The sequence below is a fragment of the Dunckerocampus dactyliophorus genome, chromosome 9 (assembly GCF_027744805.1).
Source record: "Dunckerocampus dactyliophorus isolate RoL2022-P2 chromosome 9, RoL_Ddac_1.1, whole genome shotgun sequence".
NCBI lineage: Eukaryota > Metazoa > Chordata > Actinopteri > Syngnathiformes > Syngnathidae > Dunckerocampus > Dunckerocampus dactyliophorus.
The window spans coordinates 29,457,925-29,480,531 of NC_072827.1; the positions used below are offsets into that span (position 1 = coordinate 29,457,925).

A 22,607-nucleotide genomic window follows, 5' to 3' on the forward strand; every position below is an offset into this window, starting at 1 on the left:
AATCTGTGTGTGTGTGTGTGTGTGTATGAAGGCGGGGAGGAGTTGCGCTTGTCTAGGCTGATTAGCAACAAACAGAAGGTTGCGAGTTTAAAATGTGGATTATTTGACCTCCATGGTGGATTTTGTTGTCATCACAGCGGTATGAACTCTTCTCTGTGTTAAGCTGGGGCTTGTTGTCACAGTTTTAGAGGAAGCTGGGTGGCTATTTTGCAACCTTTTTTTGCACTGATAGCGAAGGCAACCTCGCTTTTAGGTCGTTGGAGGCGGCGATGGTGAGCTGATAGCTGCGTCATCATGTTGCTTCCGACTCGAGTTGACCGAAAGAAATCTCAAGTTAACGAAGCCGCCTGCAGTCATCCAGCTCCCAGGGCCACTCCCGACTACCGGAGGACGAGGCTGCCGGGGGGAGCTTGCTAATATCTACGGCTGACTTTTACATCACTTGGCGCGATTCCGTCCTGGCCGCTTCAATTTATTATCTCCACTCAGTCCAAAACATGTCCGTCGGTGTGGCTTTATGCAGTTAAAAAGCCACAAAAACAATAAACTATAGCCATATGAATATTTAACATTTTGGACGAGAGTGTTATGATAAGAAGTGATGCCCTCGATGACAGCTAGGCTACAAATCAGGAGCCTGATTGGCACTTTCACCACTGACATTTAAGACATTTTAAAATTACTTTAAACTAGATAACCGTTAAAAAACAATTTTGCATATCAAGGATATCAGGGTGTTCAAGTGAGTGTTTTTGATAGTCTCCCCCCCCCCCCAAGCCAGCCTCAACAGGGCAAAGTTCCGTCCTATCAGGGTACAAAAGACACTCACTATGGCCATGAAGGCGACGACTTGTCCCTCCAACCCTTGGTCGGGTGAAACCTCTGCAAACTTCGAGTGGATCGACGGGCTGCTCTACCGAAAGAAACTAGAAAGAGGCTACATTAACTACCGGGAGGTTTTGGATGAGGACCGGAGACTTGAGGTCATCGCCGCGTTCCACCTACGACGGCGTGACCAGCGTCACCTCTCCCAGGAGGAGACCTACAAAAGTGTGGCTGAGAACTACTGGTGGGACGGTAAGAGCATCTCTTATGTACACTCGTTCATTTAACATCACATGTCACCCACTAGTTATCTCAAACCCTTTAACTGGATATCTTCAAGTTAATCAATGTCTTGGGAGAGTAGGAATGATTGAAAGACCACCACCTTCACCATTGTGCCCATGCAGCCATGGGTTAATTTCTTTGGCATTGCAGTAGACCTCCAGCCGAGACACCTCCAGGCTGGTTCTTCTGAGGGGACCTCAGGAGACACTGTGCCTGCCTATGTATCTTATCTCCTTACCCGGACATCTCAAAACAACACCCAAGCGCCAGTCTGTTAGGCACAAGGTGACCTCTGGCGGCGGACCTCCTACTGCTGTACCCCGCTTTGGGTCACCTTCCCTGGAAATGGAATTAGGCCTCCAGCCCAGGCACCTCCAGTTCCACCTTTCCCGACCATGGAAGTGGACCTCCAGGCTTGTTCTTCTCAGGGAACTCAGCAGGGAGTTTGCCTGTCTTACCTTCCTTCGTCTTACCTTCTCTGGGTATACTGGTGGAGCTCCACCCACGGTGCCCCATCATGGTTTACTTTCCCTGGGCATGGAACACCAGTTGATATACTGTAGCTCTTGAAGTCTGATATAATTTCACTAAGTATGTTCTGTTTGAGTTCTGCCAAAGATAATTGATTGTATTTGCTTCTGCACAATCGTTCTCTTTGCAGGGATGTACTTCCACATCAGAGACTTTGTCCTGGGCTGTCCTGAGTGTAAGATCCAACAGAGAAAGAAGACAGAGGTGAGACGTGGTTGCTGTGTTCAGCAGAAATGCTGAACTATCATCTCCTCGCTGTCTCAATTGGACAATCTTTTTCTCCCTTCTCACACATTTTGAGATTAACACTTGCTCGCTGTCACCCTCTTTTCCGCTTGGATATCTCCCGACAGCTTCTTTCTCACACTTCATTCTCATAATGTAGCCTTTTTAAAATTATCTGCCTCTTCTTAAAATCATAGGAACTGGGTGACAGAGGATGCGTCACGAAGACGATGGCGTCGCACTGCTCCGATATGCTCAGCAAGCTGAAGAGTCAGCGGGAGGCGGGGATGTTCTGTGATATCACTCTGCGCACTAACGGGCATGCCTACGCTGCACACCGAGCCGTGCTGGCCGCCGTCAGCGATCACTTCCAAGAAATCTTTACAGAGATGGACTCCAGCATGAAAGGAGACATAGATCTCACTGGTAAGAGAACATATCCTCACTGTTTGATGACAACTGTGTTGTATGGGGATAAACAGTATCTCACAAAAGTGAGTACACACCTCACATTTCATCAACCGTTTTATATCTTAAGGGACAATACTGCAGAAAGTAAACTTGGATATACTTTTGAGTAGTCAGTGTACAGCTTGTATAGCAGTACAGTTGTCCCTTGCCACATGGCGCTTCAAATTTTGCAGCTTCACTCTTATCACTGATTTTCAAAATATATTAAATAATTGCGGGCCGCTTATCCTCACTAGGGTCGCGGGTGTGCTGTAGCCTATTCCAGTTGACTTCGGGCGAGAGGCATGGTACACCCTGGACTGGTTGCCAGTCAGTCACAGGGCACATATAAACAAACAATCATTCACACTCACATTTATACCTATGGACAATTTAGAGTCTCCAATTAACCTAACATGCATGTTTTTGGAATGCGGGATGAAACCGGAGTACCCGGAGAAAACCCACACACGCACGGGGAGAACATGCAAACTCCACACAGAGATGCCCAACGGAGATTCGAACCCAGATCTTCCAACATACTAACCACTTTATAATTATATTTTTGCCGGATCACACGTGACACAACATACACGATGAGCTCCGAAACAAACTGTGATTATTATAGTGAGGAGCGTTTGGCTGCCACCAATTTTATTGCAGACTATGTAGAAGAAATGGCGCTTTTGGGGACAGGGAATCATGTACAGTATACAGCCGTATCAATTCGAACCGAAGATAGTCAAGAGTGATATGGCCAACATTTTGAAACAAAATACACTGCTTTACTTACTCTAGATCTGTTTTGCTTTTCAACAATGCCTCGGCTTGGCTTGGCCTTAGGCGCTGATGTCTCAAGCTGAGACAGGTGAAGTGGCCAGTTTTAGAGGGATATTTTATGCTAGGCACAGCTGAGGGCTTCAATCATGCCTTGTATCCTAGCTCTCTGAAAACACTGCAAACGTTCTCAAAGCAATCGTTGAAATGTGCAGAGCATTACAATGACCATTTCGATGGCCCTTTCCACATTCTTGTGTTCCTGACGAACGATTTCGCCAGTTAAAAAGACGAATGCAGCGAGACATGCCATTGCCGCACCCTCCCGCGACACAAAGGCTCGGCATTCTATCCAAAAAATTTGCTTAAAACCCTTGTAATATTTACAGGATGGTATGACGTCACAGCTCAAGGGGCTACAACAGAGCATAGAGGCCCATTTGTTGTCTAGAGGGTTCTAATAGCAAAAATCATATTTAGAAAGTCACAAAGAGGCTACGAATATATTAAATTTATTAATATTGAATCCTACTTTGTGGAGATTGACTTATCGCGGTTGGGTCTGGAATCAATTAATCGCGATAAACAAGCGATTACTGTATATCCAAGTTTCATTTCTACATTATTGTCCCTTTTAGAAGATAGACTATTATAAAGATGGTTGCTGAAATGAAATGAGATACTATATGTTAATGTGTTGCTAATCAATGAACAGTTATGTGGTCCTCGCTGCTACATTGAAATCATAGTTTCATTAAGAATTTAATCCCCTGCATGCATCAATCAAGTCTTGGTTCAGAAAAAAGACATTTTTATTGTCCATCATCTGCTCAAAACGTTACTTTCATTACCTCAAGGTTGTCAACACAACACGAGAAAATAACGCCAGTCGACTCTTGTTTTGAGTTCAGTCTTTGCTCGGTCTGAAGACAATTCTGGCTGCCAACAGAGGCACTAGTTAGAACACTTGTGGCCTTGTGTTTCCAAAAATGTTTCAATACATGCAGGAGAACACAGAGAATCTCGTTATCTTCGTTAGAATGTCTGCTGGACAGAAAGCCAGCCTTGAATGTTGCATTTTGTAAGAAAAGGCAACCATCTTTAATGATTATTGTCAAGTAGTATGCTGTCTGCTAGAAAAGCTTGTCGCTCCTTTAATGTGCTTTAATGTCTACATTTGAGAAGTTTTCAGGACGTGAGGTCATAAAGGAGCCAAAGTTGGAAGCTGTACCAAATTGTCCGACTGCATTAGTTCCCTTCTCAGTGTCTACCGAAGCTGTTGTCTTGCTAACTGATGAACCAGGGTTTAGCATGTCTAACTGAAGTTTCTGACTCCTCCACTCAGGCTTCAGCGAGGACAGCCTTTTGTCTCTGCTGGATTTCTCCTACTCCTCCACCCTGTGTGTTCGCTGGGAGGACCTCCCCGAAGTCATCACCATGGCCCGCCACCTTGGTATGTGGCCTGCCGTGGAAGCCTGCTCTGCTCTCATGAAGGAGCACGAACACATCGTTCATCCTAGCCTGGACTTAACATTAAGCTATGGCGGCGTTTGCAGTTTGCATCATCGCCAGCAGACAGAAGCCAAAAGGAAAAATGGATTGGATTTAGAGGAGAACATTAACGATGGCTTCAAACTAACAATGGATACATCAGATGAGTCTGCGGAGGGGAGCCCCAGTTGCAATTTGCGCAAAGGGCCAAATCTGAGAGGTTATAACGGTGTCCCCATGAGTCCCTCACACAGGATGAAGCTCATGGACTTTAAATCTCCCTCATCCAAGAAGCCACCTGCGTCCAGAAATACGGTTACCACCCCACAGTCAAAGAATTACTCATCCATATCGCCATCAAACACGCGTCTTCTTCGGTCAAGTCCCGGTGCTGCTCAGAAGGTTCAAAGATTGCTGTCCATGCCGGAAAGCCCTCAGCAAAACAGGAAGACTCACTCCATCCAGCAGATGTCATGTACCCCTAGATCCAGGTCCAGTCCAGTTTGTAGCCCAGTCAGGGTGAAGCAGGAAGTGGAGGAGGTGGGAGAGGATGAGGAGGATTATGCCCGAGTGCAAGAGAAGTACAAGCTGATGAATGTTCTCGGCCTGCAGAGGACCGCCCTCCTACCAAGACCGGAAGATCTGATTGGTTGGAGGCAGAAGAAACGACTCAGGAAGCTTAAAGCCAATAACTACTCACTGACCAAGAGGCGAAAACCCCGCTGCGCTCTGCCAGTGCTACCTTTTGGACCTGTGACGCTGTCACTTCCTCTCTGCGACCCCGTTAACAGTCTCCTCCTCAACAAGGCGGGGAAGACCAAGTCTGGTACTCCACCCATAATGGAAGGAATTACAAAGAGGCAAAAGCCAATTAAACAAATACCTCCTAGCGACCGGAGAATGCGGAGTCAAGGTGTCTTACCAGATATGTTCCAACCTGACTTCAGGGGGAGAGAGCTCAGGCGGTCTGTGAGGAGGGGTGGCGGTGTCCATCCTCCTGTTCAGCAGTCCCTGCGGCTTAACTCCAACAAAATTTCAGTCAGAAACACAGTCAGGATCAAGTCAGAACCATCTGAATACTCGATCTCAGGTTTCTCTTTGGTATCAAACAATCAGCGTGTTGCCACACCTCGTAGATCCACGACACAGGCCAGGAAGATCATAGTCGAGCCAGTCAAGACACCGCGCTACAACAGCAGCCGCATGGTGACAAAAGCCAAGCCCAGGCGGGGCAACACGAGAGAAGCAGAGAAGCCAAGGAGCAGGTCCAGGAAGGGCCCGAGTGTGGAGGTGAGCACTGGGAGAACAATCAAGGATAATAAACCTGGTGGGTTCCAGTTCTCAGAGCACTCTTCTCCGCCATCCATCTACCACCACCCTCTGTACAAAGTCATCAAAGAGGAGCCAGCAGATCCCATTCCAGTTGGCGGACCTTTCCCGGATCCTCCCTCTCCGGACCTGGGCAAGCGCCAGAGCAAACCCCCCATCAAACTACTGGATTCTGGCTTCCTGTTCAGCTTCTGTCGGCCGGCGGGGGCACCCATGGTGGGGATAAAGAAAGAGGAAGAGAGTGTGGATATCTGTTTGACGCGCTCCGTGTCACAAGTCGGCGAGAAATTCGGAGCCAACCACAGGGCGTTGAGAGCCAGAGGACCACCACCCGACTTAGCAATGGTGAAGAGGGAGAGGGAGGAGAGGCGTGAGAGACAAAGCAGAGTCCAGAGACCCAGGTCCAGCTCCAGAAACAACAGTGTATCTCTGGCCAGTTCCAGGGGGGCAAAGGCTACACTAATCATACCAAAGGTAGATAAAAGGGACATACTCAACCTCTTTATTTGCCTTTCATTTTCCGCCCACCGTCTCATGTTTTCTCTTTAAACCCACCAGCCAGAGCCTAAACCCCTCCCTGTGAGCAGCAGGGGCTGTGTTGTGATGGACTCCGTTCGCCGGGCAAGGCTAAAGCAGCTGAGGGGGCCACGCAGCCAGGCCCCAAAAGTCCCGAAGGCGGCACATGCCTGCCTGCAATGTGCCGCCTCCTACAGGGACTGCGACGCTCTCATCATGCATCGCCTCAGGCACGTTGAGGGCAAGCACTGGCCGTGTCCGGTAAGTGCCAACTTGGACCGGTACCTCAATGACAACACAGCATCGACATAGTGGACCCTTAGAACCCTGATCGGTCAGGCAATCAACAAACAACTCTGCCTAAAACTGTAAGAGATATGGTCCAAAACTTTAGTGACAAATCTAGAAAACAAACAAACAGAGCGGCTCGCCATCTGTTCATTTTCCTCAACACCCAGTTTTACCATCAACAGTTACTTGTATCACTTCTTTTAACACTTTAATTATAATTACCTGTGCAAAAATGGAACTTAAAACTGCAGATTTCCATTTGACAACATTTCATGCATTGATTACAGGGAGTATTGACAATCAATGTATAGATAGATGATTATTGTCACTTCATTTATTGGGAGAATTTCTCTGAATGTTATGAACTCCTGTTTCCATGACACTCAATTGGTATTGAGCAGAATAATGCAGCCCAGGTCTGCATGGATTTAACTTCCCAGAGCAGACTTACTGTGGTTCTCTTTCGACAGCAAACTAGTTAAGACTGAATCAACAGCGCCTCCGCTTGGTGCAGTCAAGGTGTTCAAGACATACTGTAATTAATCAACAATCAACAGAATCGTTAATCATAAGTAAAGTAATTACTTTATGATCCCTCCGTACTGTATCTGAAACTTTAAATAATAGCAAAAGTTGCACTTTTTAAGCAAATTAATTCTATTTCCATAAATTTTGAGGGTCCACTGTAATTTTAACCACAGCTTACTTGAGTAAAAGTTGTATTTTTTTATTTATTTTTTACATTTTGGTTGCATCATGTGTGATACATGGCCGTTTATCTTACCCTCCCTCTGCTCTGCAGCTTTGTAGTAAGACCTTCTTTCGACTCAGGAATGTAAGGAACCACATCCGCACCCATGACCCTAAGTTGTACAAATGCAGGAGCTGCATTATCGCAGGTTCCTGAGGCGGCTTTGTCGGCAACACTGCCTGTATAAGCAACAAATATGAGGTGGGTGACACCTTTTTTAATGACCGATGTGTAGCACAGTCCTGCAGTTGAATTTGTCATAGCTTTCTGTCATTTGTCAATCGTCCCGAAAGAGACGCGAAGGTGAGCAGAACACTGGTTACAGTTTTATTTGGACTGCAATCCACGTTTCCCTCAATGAACTGCAGCACTCATGCAGCACTCGACCATGATGCCACAACCATCATTCTTGACACAATTATCGTGGTACTCACTGGTGTTGCCAGCTATTGAGACAATAATGGCTGTTATTTTCAGTCAAGCTGTACACTGACTACTCTAAAGTCCTGTAATCTGTTGTTTACCGCGGTTAATTGGTTCCAGACCCGACTGTGATAAGTACATTTTCACAAAGACAAACTGTTTACGACCTTGTAAATAGGTTGTTTGTTTAACAATATTAGAGCCCTACAGATATGAAGTAACACCCTTATAGTCACTTTTACACTTGTATTACACAATATAGTAGACGGAAACAGAAAATAAGACATTTAAGGCATAAATAAGACTTGTGCTCTTGTTTGTTGCTGTAAATGTGTTCCGATATCAGGGAAGTTGAGTGGGAGGGTGGACAGGAAGTGACGTCAGGTGTTCAGAGTTGAGTTTCAGCTTGCCGTGGGTTATGGCCGCAACAGTAGCCTGTGTCATTGAGCCTGTTGTGAGATAATTCAAACCTGCTGCAAAAGCTCAAATCTGATACATTACAGTAACATTACTGACACCTAGTGGTCAGTGTAGAATACTGATATCATTTGCAGCGTCTTTGAATGAGTCTTCCGAATATCTTGTATTTTGTATTGTAGTTAATTTTGCCATTTTTTATGCTTGAAAATGATTACTTTAGGCAAAAAATACATAAAATATGCTTCAATATGCATTTAAAAAAATAATAACAGACCATATTCAACCATGAAACAGCATGATTTGATATATTTTTTGAAAAACCATGAAAGAGTGAAGCCGCGAAATTCGAAGCGCATAACTGGTGAGGGATTACTGTATGTCCAGATTTCATTAATAAAATGGTTGCCAAAATATGAGGGGAACTTTTGCGAGATACAGGTGGAGGTACAGTTTGTTCTGATCATCTGCAACCTTGAGTAATTGGCTTCTTTTTTGTGTGTTTAGACACGGACATGACCAAGCAGGGGAAGAGGAAATCACATGATCGATCCGGAGCTTGTACATAAATGGATCCGTCATTAACACAAGCACAATGGTCTGTAAAGGAAGAGTGACTGCTCTTTCGTTTCTAATCTAATGGTAGCTGGTTGTCAAAATGATATTTAAATAACCAAACCAAGGTTGCTGTGTCCGTTTCCCCCCAAAAAAAAGTTCAACCTTGAACGTTACACTCAGGGGGTGGGGAATGTGATGCCACCTTGATTCCACACACACACACACACACACACACATACCGCTTGTGTATAAAAATGGAAAAACGTGATTGTTTTATCTATTATAGCGCTACATATTTGTCATCAATCCTACAGTATATGTGTAGTTGAATTTGGAGTGCACTTATATCTTAAGCCTATGTTGTACACCTAAGAGCTGGTGATGAATTTGAAAGGTTGGGGGAGGGCGGAGTGGACGTCCACGGCGGAAATACTTGAAGTGACACAAGCGTCTGGAGGGAATACTTGAAGCCGCGGGTGGGGGATTGAGACGGTCCTTTGGGTGTTTCGTTGGGTCTTTTGTCCGTTTAGGTGTGCTTAACTTCTTACTGACTTCAGTCGTCTCCCCCTCCGCCTTCCTCTGTTATGATCTACGTGTAATCCCTGCATTGGGACTGTTGACAACGCTGCATGTGCATCCGTTTTTTGCAACGTGACTGCGTCCCGACAGGAGTTTTATCCATCCCTTCCAGCACCTTTTAATCCAAGCCGTTTTACTTTGAATTCCCCTCCTACTGGATAAATGCAACGTGTGCACATAAAATGATGATTATGGTTCACAAATTGATTGATTTGCAAAAATCTTGCTGTCTGTTAACAGACTGAATGAATACATTTTTGACTTTTATATTGTTGCTTTAATTACCTTACCTTATTGCTTTTTGTATACTTGCCGTGTACTGTCTCTATTGCGTGAGACAGATTTATATTTGACAGATATTTAACGGGATTCTGTTCAAATGCACATAAATTTAGACAAGAGTATTTATGTAAAATGCTGAGACAGCTTTGTGGTTTGGACAATTAGCCAACATGTTATTATTGTCTTGAAGTTTTTGAAATAGAACAATTTTAAAATGCATTGCTGTGCTTCTGTGGCTGGGTCTGGGGATGTTCTAATTTTATCAATAAATCTATATAAATATATAACATCGATTGTATTTAAAAATCTGCTTTTTTTAACCTTATGTATATGATTGTTCATGTGGTGTACAACGGCATCATATTTCTAATATTTTGTCCCTTCTACACTTCAGATAACATAACTACAACGTAGATTTATATGCTGGAAAATATAGTCCGGTCCACCACAACAGTACCTGTAACGGACACAAGAGGGCAGTGTTGGACAACAATTGTTGCTTAACGACACCCTGCAAAATGCTTCCAACTATATCAGGCAAAACCCCCACCCTCCAATGTGGTAGTGAGCAGGATGTCACCATAGAAACATTTCACTGAAAGGACGTGATAAGGATGAGGACACTACAGTTTGTTTAAATCACATGTTTTGGGGTAAATCAAGTTATTCTGCAGACACATAACTGGAAGGCACATATTCAATCTGATTGATATCCTATACTGTTAGTAGCCCCTATAGGATATACACTGTAATATTCATTTACATTTCGTAGCATTCACACGTTTTTGAGTGATAATCAGTATTGAAAAGTGTGAAAATAATGTTTGATGGAAATAAAAAGGTAAGTAGTCCCTAATAGCTGATAATGGCTGTTATGTAATACCCCATAAGAGAGCCTTGGGACGTTTTGTGCCATTTTGGCTGTGTTGAGTGAATGTAGGTGGAATTTAGGGTTTTCATTCAAAAAAACATTTTAATTGTACCTGTTTTTTCAAATTAGCTTATAATAAGAAAGCGATACAAAAAAACCTCCGACACATTTGTTCTTCTCGGCACAAAATTGTCCCATCGAAAATGCCTCAATGGAGTATCTCCCCTACTGCGAGCCATTCTCCACCTTCCAGCTTCCAGACACCCGCTACATTTCAGACATCATCTGCAACTCCCAACCCTCCACTTGCCAACTCGATCCCCTTCCCACAGCTCTGGTCAAAGCCTGCCCCCCCTCTCTGCTCACTCTCATCTCCGCCATCATCCACTCCTCACTAACCTCTGGAATTGTTCCCTCTTCATTCAAAACTGCAGCTGTCACCCCGTTTCTCAACAAAACAGGTTTAGACCCCAACGTCTACGATAGCCTTGGCCCCATGTCAAACCTCCCATTCACTTCCAAATATTGAAAAAAAACGTTGCCTCTCAGCTCCATGCTCATCAACAGTTCCAGTCTGGCTTCCGCCCCCAACACAGTCCTGAAACCGCCCTTCTCAAGATCACCAACGACGTCCTCGTGGCAGCTGATTCCACCTACTTACCATCCTCATCCTCCTCAATCTGAGTGCGGCCTTTGACACGATCTCTCACACCATCCTCCTCAATAGACTTTCCTCTATCAGCATCAGCCACGCCCCCCTCAGCTGCTTTCATTCTTATCTCCCAGGTCACACTCAGTTCATCCAGCTCAAGTCCCACAGATCCCAGTCCTTGCCTGTTACTACAAGCGTGCCTCAAGGCTCTGTACTAGGACCCCTCCTTTTTATCATCTACCTTCTCCCTGTCTGCAATATCTTGCGTAAATACAGCATCCATTTCCATTGCTGTGCGGACGACACCCAGCTCTACCTCCTGTAGCAAACCACATTCCATCCTCCCTCACCACCTGCTTAACTGAAATCAAATCCCGGCTCACCTCAAACTTCCTTAAACAGAAGTCCTTCTGGTTGGCTCTAAATCTACATTATCCAGAGTTGACAGTTTCTCCCTCAGCATCAACAACACCATGGTCTCCCCCTCCCCCTCAGATTAAGAGTCTGTGTGTCATCCTCGATAGCTTGCTGTCATTCCATTCCCACATCAATAACATTACCCGGTCTGCACACTTCCATCTACATAACATCAATTGCCTACGCCCCTCCCTGAGCCCCCGTACTACCCCTATTTTTGTTCACAGCGTGGTTACCTCCCTTCTAGATTACTGCAACTCTCTCCTTGTCGGCCTCCCTCACAAATCCTTCCTTAAGCTTCAAATGGTCCAGAATTGAGCCCCCCGCATCATCGCCAGAACCCCTTCTTTTCGTCACAACACCTCCATTGGCTCCCTGTTACATTTCAAACTTAATTCAAAATCCTGCTGTATACATTCAAGGCCATCCACAGGTTGGCCCCCACACACCTCTCTGATCATCTCAACGTTGCCACCTCCTCACGCTCCCTCAGATGCTCCTCCTCCGTCCACCTCACCGTCCCACCTGCTCGCCTCAGCACCATGGGTTGCAGAGCTCTGGAACTCTCTCCCACCAGACATTCGCAACATAGACTTTCCTCCTCCTCTTTTCAAATCCAAATTACATTTTATTATCTTTTTGCACACGATGCGGTGCATGCGGTGTCTCTTTGGGTTCCTTGAAAGGCGCTTACAAATAAAATGTATTATTATTATTATTATTATTATTATTTATTATTATTATTATTATTATTATTTTAGACTTTAGACCCGCCATTTATCTTATCATAAACTAAGGCGACCCTTTAACATTTCAATTTAGACCACAGACTTTTTCATATCTTTCCACCAGATGGCGCTACGTTTTCCCCATTGAAAGGTTGTATGAAAAAAAAACCAAATCACACATTTTACTATTTTCTGCAAGAGTGTGCCTTGCGTGTGTGTGTCACGATTGATGTTGGAGGACGGGGTGTATGCATGAAAAAATAGAAAAAAGTTTGGTTTGTTTAAAAAAAAAAAAAAACATGCAAACATGCCCATTATAGGTTGGTAATTGTACAAGTGTATTTCAGGCTGAAGTTTTAAAAGATTGACTCATTAAAAATGGGGAAAACATTAATATAATACATCATTTTTGGACAGCAGCTTTTGGAAAGCTGACATTGTTTGTTGTTAGGAGTTTTGAGGTTTTTTTTTTTTACTGTAGAAAAAAAATCATGAAAATCAATGCTGCTGCCAATCACTGACCTAATAATATTAAGCAATTATTCCATAAAATTTATTTTATGGAAATTAATTTAGGTTTTTATCAATGAAAACACGTGTATGTATTTGAATATGTAATAATGTTATAGCAGTTTTTTGGGAAGCTGATAGTTTTTGTCATTAGTAAGAAAAAAATGAGTGAGTATAGTCGTAACCAGCGGTTAATTGGTTCCAGACCCGACTGCGATAAATTAATTTCTGCAATATAGGATTCACTGTTAATAAATTTAATATTTTCCGAGTTAGGGCATAGAAAACCTGTTTGACTTTCTAAATATGGATTTTAATATTATTAGAGCCCTGTAGACATTATATAACAACCCTATAGTCGCCATTACACCCCTATTATTCATTGTTTAGCCCGGACTGTGCAGCTATTATGCTACAGGGACTCTAGACGGCCACGAGCTATCGAGCTAACCAGTTAGCCTCAAACGTATTTCTTCTAAACTCAAAAAGGGATTTCAAACGGTGTGGGAAGGAAGGACAAAGTAAGAAGCCACAAACTTACCACTTCCACACGGAATAGGAGGAGAACCTTTTTTTCCCCCCACTCTGCACCCATGGCCTGGCTACATTGAGTGCCAGGTAGGGAAAATGTAATAAGGAAGATGTCTCATCCATGTAACATTACTGCTGCCTAGTAGTCAGAATACTACATATCACATACATTTCAACAGCAAGAGACCATAGTCTAATTAATTTCTGAAAAACCACGATATGGCAAGTGATAATTGAAGTGATATTGCAAGGAAAGACTGTATATTTACCGTGATTAAGTGGTGCAGTACCGCCCCATAGCCAATAGATGGTGCTCTTTTGTTACATAGTGTAATTTATAGTGAATACAAAGCTGCAAGTATGCAAATAACAATGGCTGCTATATGCTAATACAGTATTGACTGAAGGGGCAGTTATGATTGAGCCCTGTGAAGTCTGCCTGGCAACAAGTGTCAAAACAATTGTGCATCATAGTGAGTATTTCAGAGAGTTTAGTCTCAGTACAGCCTAGTGCCCGCACTGCTGCAGCATTATTTGTATTGGGGGGTGGGAGCTTGCGGGTGGGGGGTGGCCTCGGTGTACTTTTTCAGACTCGGAAGCCAGCGGGGTCTTACTTACTCGGGTTACCCTTGTAGCACCAGCGTCTGCCTGCATATGTGGCCTTATGTGAGAGAGTACGCCCAGGAACAGCTGACAATTTATGCTGCTGGGGCCCTCACATTCTCAGAGCCACAGTGGGGAGGAGGAGGAGGAGGAAGGGAAGGAGAGGGTGAGGTGGGGGTCGTAAAGGGTAAAAAAAAATTCTCAGAAAAGGAGCAAGGATGGGTGGCACATCCACAACCCGGGTCGCTGAGGGTGAGGAGAGGGAGCTCGCCTTGTTTGTAGCTTGTCAGCAATTGCCTGAGACAAGCCTTTTGCCTCTGTGTGTGAAAGCTACTTGGCAGGAATGCTCGGACTGTACCAAGTGCTGCCGAGCGGGGGGGTTAAAAGAGAAAGAGAGGGAGAGTGGAGGTTCCACGAGAGGAGGAGGCCTACATTGAGGTGGCACAAATGAGCCTTTAGCGGCTCTTTCATGTCGTATCTTTGTGTGGGTGTGAATGGGGGGGCTGCAGCGTATGTGTGTCTGTGTGTGTGTGTGTGTGTGTGTGTGTGTGCGCTCGCACTCCCTAGAAGCAACAAAAGATGGGGTATGAGACACCCCCCCCCCACACACACACACTGCTCTCTTCCCTCCCCACTCCTCTCGACTCCCACTTTTCCCTTCCTCGGCTCTCAAGAGAAAGGGAAAAAGAAGATGATGAAACACGAAGTGGTCCTGCAGTGTGAATTGTTAGCGTGCATCAGGATTGTGTGTGTGTGTGTGTGTGTTATCACAATATGTGCTGCTTGTGTGTCTTTTTCCCCCCCTAGCATGGATTGTTATTGTTTTAATAATGTGTGTGTTTTTTGGAGGAGGTGAGGTGGGGGTGTAACATCCAGTAGCCTGTTGCTTGCACACACACACACACACACACACACACACACACACACACACACAGACACCGACACCTTGTCTGCATCAGGAGGAATGCAGCCTGCCATGGACACACAAGCATGAAATGTCCTATGTTACCTTTAGAACTTAAACGCACCACTGTGGCCGTAAGAATTAGCAATCCATTGTGTTGTCCACCTCACAAGGACATCCCATTAGAAACAATGAGTTTCATCTGTTCCAGTGTCAAACTATTGCCATCATAAGCTTCTATGTATATTACAAGCTAAAAATAGTGACGTATCACCTTTTGATGACATGTCACTCATTATCGCGATAATCGTATTGTACTCAGCAGCCAGGACAGACATGTTTTACTCTTTGCTATCGCTGGTACCCTTTTGTGGTGGCCAAAGAGAAAGTATTCAGCAACTACTACATACTTGTCTCGCCACAGCTAAACTCGCGATTGGTGCTATTCTATTAGCAAAAGCCGGTACTATTTTCACTACCTGCTCATATAGGAGACCTGAAGCCAGCTGGTCAAGCAGGATAATTGTAACATTTGATGAACACACACAATAAATTACCCTGTTTGCTATGCCTGAGTTCTATACTCCTCATGCTCCACTTTGCTGCAGTAGTCTTTCTTGCTGCCCTCAGTCTCACCTTGAATAAAACTTGCCAAGAGGTAAATATGGACCCCTCGTTGCAGTCCAAGTTAGGTGGTGTTTTACTGCTCAACTTCCAGCGCTTTGTTTTATTGCTGTCCTCAGTGTCTTTTTGGATAAAATGTGTCACCTTACAACAGCTATATGCTGAGACGTACATACAGGAGACCCTTATTCTCCACAGTTGTTTATGAGCGTGTCTTGTGCAACGTCATGTAGGGCAGTTGTTCGACCGCCTATGTTTGGCCGTATAATACTCCACAGGCGCAGCTCTTTGTTTTTCATCCTGCCCTCAGTATCCTTTTGGATAAAAAATGTGTTTCCTCCTTACCAGCAGTTACATGCTGAGAAGTAAATAAAGGAGACCCTCGTTCGCCTCCATTGTTGTTGTTTGTTAGTGTTGTCACTGACGATCAATAAATTGAATCATGCTAAGTAAGACTCCACTTCGCTGCTGTGCTCCATTTTCGTGCTGCTCTTGGATAAATTGTCTTCTTACCAACTGCTGCATTCTGAGAAATACAGGAGACCCTCATTCTCCTTCATTGTTATTTTTGAGTATGTCTTGTTCAAAGTCATGTGTGACAGTTGCTTGACTTCATAAAGTTTGGTGGTCCCCACCATTTTGTTGGTGCCCTCAGTCTCTGTTAGAATAAAATTTGCCTTCTCACCAACAGCTACATGCTAAGCAGTGAATACAGGAGACCCTCGTTGTCTTTTGTTAGTGTTGTGACTGATGATAAATAAATGTAGGCCGTGCAGTTTGCTGTTGTGCTCTGTTTTCATGCTGCCCTCAGTCTCCTCTTGGATAAACTGTGTCTCCTTACCAAACAGCTACATTCTGAGACCCTCATTCTCCTTGATCGTTATTTATGAGTATGTCTTGTGTCAAGGTCATGTATGACAGTTGCTTGACCTCCTAACGTTCGGTTATAACACTCGTGAGTCCCCACCGTTTTGGTGGCTGCCCTCAGTCTCCTCTTGGATACACGTAGGAGACTATCTCATTTTCCTCCAGCGTTGTTATTGTCATGTGCAAAGTCATGGATGACATTGATGGACTGCTGACATTTGGTTGTATTATGCTCCTGAGTCTCCGCGTTGCTGTCGCAGCCCGTTTTCCTGCTGTCCTCAGTCTCCTCTTGGACAAAAAGCGTGCTGCAAATATAGTAAATACAAGCGACTCCTCTATTTGTTAGTGTTGATGATAGCGGTTAACCTCAGTGTGTCTTTAGAGGCGCAGTTTTCCAGAACATTTTCTCTGATTTCCATTGATGTACAAACGAGCTGAAGGGTTAGAGGAGAAACAGAAGCCATTTAAAATGAATTAGGCCGTGAATAATTCCCTGCATGTCACAATGTATTGGAGTGAGGGCGTTTATGCAAGCAGAGTACTTTGAGCCGCTGCTTTAAGAGACGAAATGCTTTACTATGAGAGCTGGAATGTGAACGTCACATGACCATCGGGCATGTACGGACCCTTTACATTTGTGCACCTGAGTGAGGGAGGTGAATGGAGGAAGAACGGATGACGTACGACGGAGAGGAGGAAGAAGAACTGGGCGGGCATTCGGGGGTGGAGAAGAAGATGGGGTGTAAAAGGCGAGCACGAACGAGAGAGAGGGAAAAGTTAAAGGGGAAGGAGGAGGAGGCGACAGATGAAGGCACCGGCGAGGGGATGGATGGAGGGAGGGAGGCGTGTGGAGGAGGTGGTGGGGGGTTGATCTCTGGGGTTTGAAGCACATTAGTATTCATGGGGAAGAGGAGGCCACAGACAGCAGAGAAACACGGGGACCAGACAGGGAGCAAAATACCACCCACCCACCCACACACATACACACACACACGCACCTCCACCATGATATTGATGCTTCCACACACACACACACACACACACACACACACACACACAGTCTAATAATGGGATAATATGGCGCCCTTTTTCCTAACCTGACCTTAGCTCATGTGTATACCTGCACATGTAAGGAGGAGGAGCAATGTTTGGAGAGCAGGTGACTCATTTCACTGTGGGAGAAGAAGGGATGGGCTCTGGGGGAGGAAGAAAGACGGACAGAAAAGACTCCTGTCGTGTTGAAGGCCACTTGCAAAACAACGCTGACGCTGCCACAGCCCAGAGAGGCGAGAAGAGGAGGGGAAAAAAATGGCAACACTCTGGCTGTTCTATTCATAGCCATAGCTCTCTTCAGACTTTCTATGTGCATATACATACACGTGTGTGTGTGTGTGTGTTGGGGGAGAGGGGGCATTGGGGGGGGGGGGGGGGGGGGGGGCAGGTGGTGTACAGCTGACAGTTGATTTGCTGTGACACCAGACACACTGGCTGCAGCCTGGGACTCCTGAGGCCGAGATCTCCTGGAAGCATGGACTACACACACTCGCACGCACACACACTAACACACACATTAACATGCCCCTGCAGCTCTGTCCAGCGACAGCGACAAAAGTCTGGTTTTAGCCGGACTAAGATGTATCTTAAAAATCCTGTTTCAATTGGACTCACTTTTCTTAAGAAGTCACATTTCAGTTGGACTAAGGTGTTTATATGTAAATCCTGTTTCAGTTGGACTAAGGTGTTCATATGTAAATCCTGTTTCAGTTGGACTAAGGTGTTCATATGTAAATCCTGTTTCAGTTGGACTAAGGTGTTCATATGTAAATCCTGTTTCAGTTGGACTAAGGTGTTACATGAAAATCCTGTTTCACTTGGACTAAGGTGTTCATATGTAAATCCTGTTTCAGTTGGACTAAGGTGTTACATGAAAATCCTGTTTCACTTGGACTAAGGTGTTCATATGTAAATCCTGTTTCAGTTGGACTAAGGTGTTCATATGTAAATCCTGTTTCAGTTGGACTAAGGTGTTATATGTAAATCCTGTTTCAGTTGGACTAAGGTGTTCATATGTAAATCCTGTTTCAGTTGGACTAAGGTGTTCATATGTAAATCCTGTTTCAGTTGGACTAAGGTGTTCATATGAAAATCCTGTTTCAGTTGGACTAAGGTGTTCATATGTAAATCCTGTTTCAGTTGGACTAAGGTGTTCATATGAAAATCCTGTTTCAGTTGGACTAAGGTGTTCATATGTAAATCCTGTTTCAGTTGGACTAAGGTGTTCATATGTAAATCCTGTTTCAGTTGGACTAAGGTGTTATATGTAAATCCTGTTTCAGTTGGACTAAGGTGTTATATGTAAATCCTGTTTCAGTTGGACTAAGGTGTTCATATGTAAATCCTGTTTCAGTTGGACTAAGGTGTTCATATGTAAATCCTGTTTCAGTTGGACTAAGGTGTTATATGTAAATCCTGTTTCAGTTGGACTAAGGTGTTATATGTAAATCCTGTTTCAGTTGGAGTGAGGTGTTATATGTAAATCCTGTTTCAGTTGGACTGAGGTGTTATATGCAAATCCTGTTTCAGTTGGACTGAGGTGTTTATATGTAAATCCTGTTTCAGTTGGACTGAGGTGTTTATATGTAAATCCTGTTTCAGTTGGACTAAGGTGTTCATATGTAAATCCTGTTTCAGTTGGACTAAGGTGTTCATATGTAAATCCTGTTTCAGTTGGACTAAGGTGTTACATGAAAATCCTGTTTCAGTTGGACTAAGGTGTTACATGAAAATCCTGTTTCAGTTGGACTAAGGTGTTCATATGTAAATCCTGTTTCAGTTGGACTAAAGTGTTCATATGTAAATCCTGTTTCAGTTGGACTAAGGTGTTCATATGTAAATCCTGTTTCAGTTGGACTAAGGTGTTACATGAAAATCCTGTTTCAGTTGGACTAAGGTGTTCATATGTAAATCCTGTTTCAGTTGCACTAAGGTGTTCATATGTAAATCCTGTTTCAGTTGGACTGAGGTGTTCATATGTAAATCCTGTTTCAGTTGGACTGAGGTGTTACATGAAAATCCTGTTTCAGTTGGACTAAGGTGTTCATATGTAAATCCTGTTTCAGTTGGACTGAGGTGTTATATGTAAATCCTGTTTCAGTTGGACTGAGGTGTTATATGTAAATCCTGTTTCAGTTGGACTGAGGTGTTTATATGTAAATCCTGTTTCAGTTGGACTAAGGTGTTATATGTAAATCCTGTTTCAGTTGGACTAAGGTGTTACATGAAAATCCTGTTTCACTTGGACTAAGGTGTTCATATGTAAATCCTGTTTCAGTTGGACTAAGGTGTTACATGAAAATCCTGTTTCACTTGGACTAAGGTGTTCATATGTAAATCCTGTTTCACTTGGACTAAGGTGTTCATATGTAAATCCTGTTTCAGTTGGACTAAGGTGTTATATGTAAATCCTGTTTCAGTTGGACTAAGGTGTTCATATGTAAATCCTGTTTCAGTTGGACTAAGGTGTTCATATGTAAATCCTGTTTCAGTTGGACTAAGGTGTTCATATGTAAATCCTGTTTCAGTTGGACTAAGGTGTTCATATGAAAATCCTGTTTCAGTTGGACTAAGGTGTTCATATGTAAATCCTGTTTCAGTTGGACTAAGGTGTTCATATGAAAATCCTGTTTCAGTTGGACTAAGGTGTTCATATGTAAATCCTGTTTCAGTTGGACTAAGGTGTTCATATGTAAATCCTGTTTCAGTTGGACTAAGGTGTTATATGTAAATCCTGTTTCAGTTGGACTAAGGTGTTCATATGTAAATCCTGTTTCAGTTGGACTAAGGTGTTCATATGTAAATCCTGTTTCAGTTGGACTAAGGTGTTATATGTAAATCCTGTTTCAGTTGGACTAAGGTGTTATATGTAAATCCTGTTTCAGTTGGAGTGAGGTGTTATATGTAAATCCTGTTTCAGTTGGACTGAGGTGTTATATGCAAATCCTGTTTCAGTTGGACTGAGGTGTTTATATGTAAATCCTGTTTCAGTTGGACTGAGGTGTTTATATGTAAATCCTGTTTCAGTTGGACTAAGGTGTTCATATGTAAATCCTGTTTCAGTTGGACTAAGGTGTTCATATGTAAATCCTGTTTCAGTTGGACTAAGGTGTTACATGAAAATCCTGTTTCAGTTGGACTAAGGTGTTACATGAAAATCCTGTTTCAGTTGGACTAAGGTGTTCATATGTAAATCCTGTTTCAGTTGGACTAAAGTGTTCATATGTAAATCCTGTTTCAGTTGGACTAAGGTGTTCATATGTAAATCCTGTTTCAGTTGGACTAAGGTGTTACATGAAAATCCTGTTTCAGTTGGACTAAGGTGTTCATATGTAAATCCTGTTTCAGTTGCACTAAGGTGTTCATATGTAAATCCTGTTTCAGTTGGACTGAGGTGTTCATATGTAAATCCTGTTTCAGTTGGACTGAGGTGTTCATATGTAAATCCTGTTTCAGTTGGACTAAGGTGTTCATATGTAAATCCTGTTTCAGTTGGACTGAGGTGTTATATGTAAATCCTGTTTCAGTTGGACTGAGGTGTTATATGTAAATCCTGTTTCAGTTGGACTGAGGTGTTTATATGTAAATCCTGTTTCAGTTGGACTAAGGTGTTTATATGTAAATCCTGTTTCAGTTGGACTAAGGTGTTCATATGTAAATCCTGTTTCAGTTGGACTAAGGTGTTCATATGTAAATCCTGTTTCAGTTGGACTAAGGTGTTCATATGTAAATCCTGTTTCAGTTGGACTAAGGTGTTCATATGTAAATCCTGTTTCAGTTGGACTAAGGTGTTCATATGTAAATCCTGTTTCAGTTGGACTAAGGTGTTACATGAAAATCCTGTTTCAGTTGGACTAAGGTGTTCATATGTAAATCCTGTTTCAGTTGGACTAAGGTGTTCATATGTAAATCCTGTTTCAGTTGGACTAAGGTGTTCATATGTAAATCCTGTTTCAGTTGGACTAAGGTTTCTTCATTTTTTTTCCCATTTGTGAAGTCCATGTTTTATGTGCACTGTCACAAATTCAATGGTGGGACAACTGCTGTTTGCCCCCGATACGCTAGGGGGCGATTTTAATCATTCCAGCTCTACCGAGGAAAAGAATGTCACCTGCCAAAAAGTGTCACTTGCCAAAGCCGGCAGTTATAACCAAGTACATATAGGTGATTTTCAGTCTATCTTGATTCAAATGTGAATGCAAAAATGGTTTGCTGTTAAAATACGGTTTCTACCCACCAGGATGTGCTCAGGCTTCATTTTAGGCATTATAAGCAGCTTCTTCTGGAATGTTCTGCAACTTACTAAACAGATGTTTTTTATTGCATCCATATACTATATAAATGCTAACATATTTGTTATTTTGTATTCTGTGTCTTGAAGTTGTCTCCCTCCTTCCCGATTTTCTTCTTACCTCTTGATTTACTGCTGGCGCATGCGTAGAGAGCTAGCTGCGTCTCTCGATTAAAATGTGTGACAGATCTGGTTTCCAGTCGCATAATCTAGGTAATTTCATCTGATCTTGTTTACATGTGGGCTTTTTTAGTGCATGTAAACGTGGTAAAAGTGCATCTGGTTTGAATCAGACTAAGGGCACAGTACAAATCCAATTAATCCATTCCACACTCAAAAATATTAACAAAAATTACATTGTTATTGAGAATTATTACAGATTCACAAGCAGAAAACAATATGAAATAATTGTAAATGACAAATGAAATGGAGAAATGACCATTTAACACTTTTACTTTTTATTGAAGATCCACGCCTGCAACTCCGTTGTTTGTGATATTTATTTTGTTAACACCTTCACCCGTTCACTACATTGTTCTTTTATTTCTTCTCTCTTCGCCAGGCTGGAACTTACTGTTGATGCGGCAACCGGACTGGTTTGTGTAACATTCCCATTTGAGTTTGCCAAATGAATGTGCCTTACAGGTGGTTACACGTATTTCTAAATTCTGGTTCCTATTAGATGAATCCTGTTTCAAGCTAAGGTGTTTAGCTTATGATATCATGATTATCAGCTAAGTGGGTGTCGTCCAGAGTCCTGCAAAACATGTGACAGTAAACACACCAGCGGCTGTGAACAGCAGATGCCAAAAAAAACGTGAGACGG

General features: G+C 43.3%; 1 protein-coding gene across 2 annotated transcripts; it reads left to right on the top strand.

Moving 5' to 3' along the window:
- The first annotated feature begins 15 nt into the window (after positions 1-15).
- si:dkey-229b18.3 (uncharacterized) lies at positions 16-10,017 on the top strand. Of its 2 annotated transcripts, XM_054788066.1 has the most exons (8): positions 82-139; positions 782-1,077; positions 1,772-1,845; positions 2,064-2,292; positions 4,439-6,387; positions 6,472-6,690; positions 7,523-7,672; positions 8,819-10,017. In XM_054788066.1, exons 2-7 carry the CDS (start codon positions 831-833, stop codon positions 7,625-7,627), a joined length of 2,823 nt encoding a protein of 940 aa, XP_054644041.1. In that variant the 5' UTR covers positions 82-139; positions 782-830; the 3' UTR covers positions 7,628-7,672; positions 8,819-10,017. The 2 variants fall into 2 exon arrangements, with proteins under 2 accessions (XP_054644040.1, XP_054644041.1); XM_054788065.1 differs by having other exon boundaries at positions 16-1,077.
- Positions 10,018-22,607: the final 12,590 nt, after the last annotated feature.

Bases quoted from the DNA above. Each gene is read 5' to 3' on its own strand.
- si:dkey-229b18.3 (XM_054788065.1), top strand. From the start codon at position 831: ATGGCCATGAAGGCGACGACTTGTCCCTCCAACCCTTGGTCGGGTGAA. The intron at 2,293-4,438 runs GTAAGAGAACAT...TCCTCCACTCAG, and splicing joins AGGAGACATAGATCTCACTG to GCTTCAGCGAGGACAGCCTT. The intron at 6,691-7,522 runs GTAAGTGCCAAC...TCTGCTCTGCAG, and splicing joins GCAAGCACTGGCCGTGTCCG to CTTTGTAGTAAGACCTTCTT.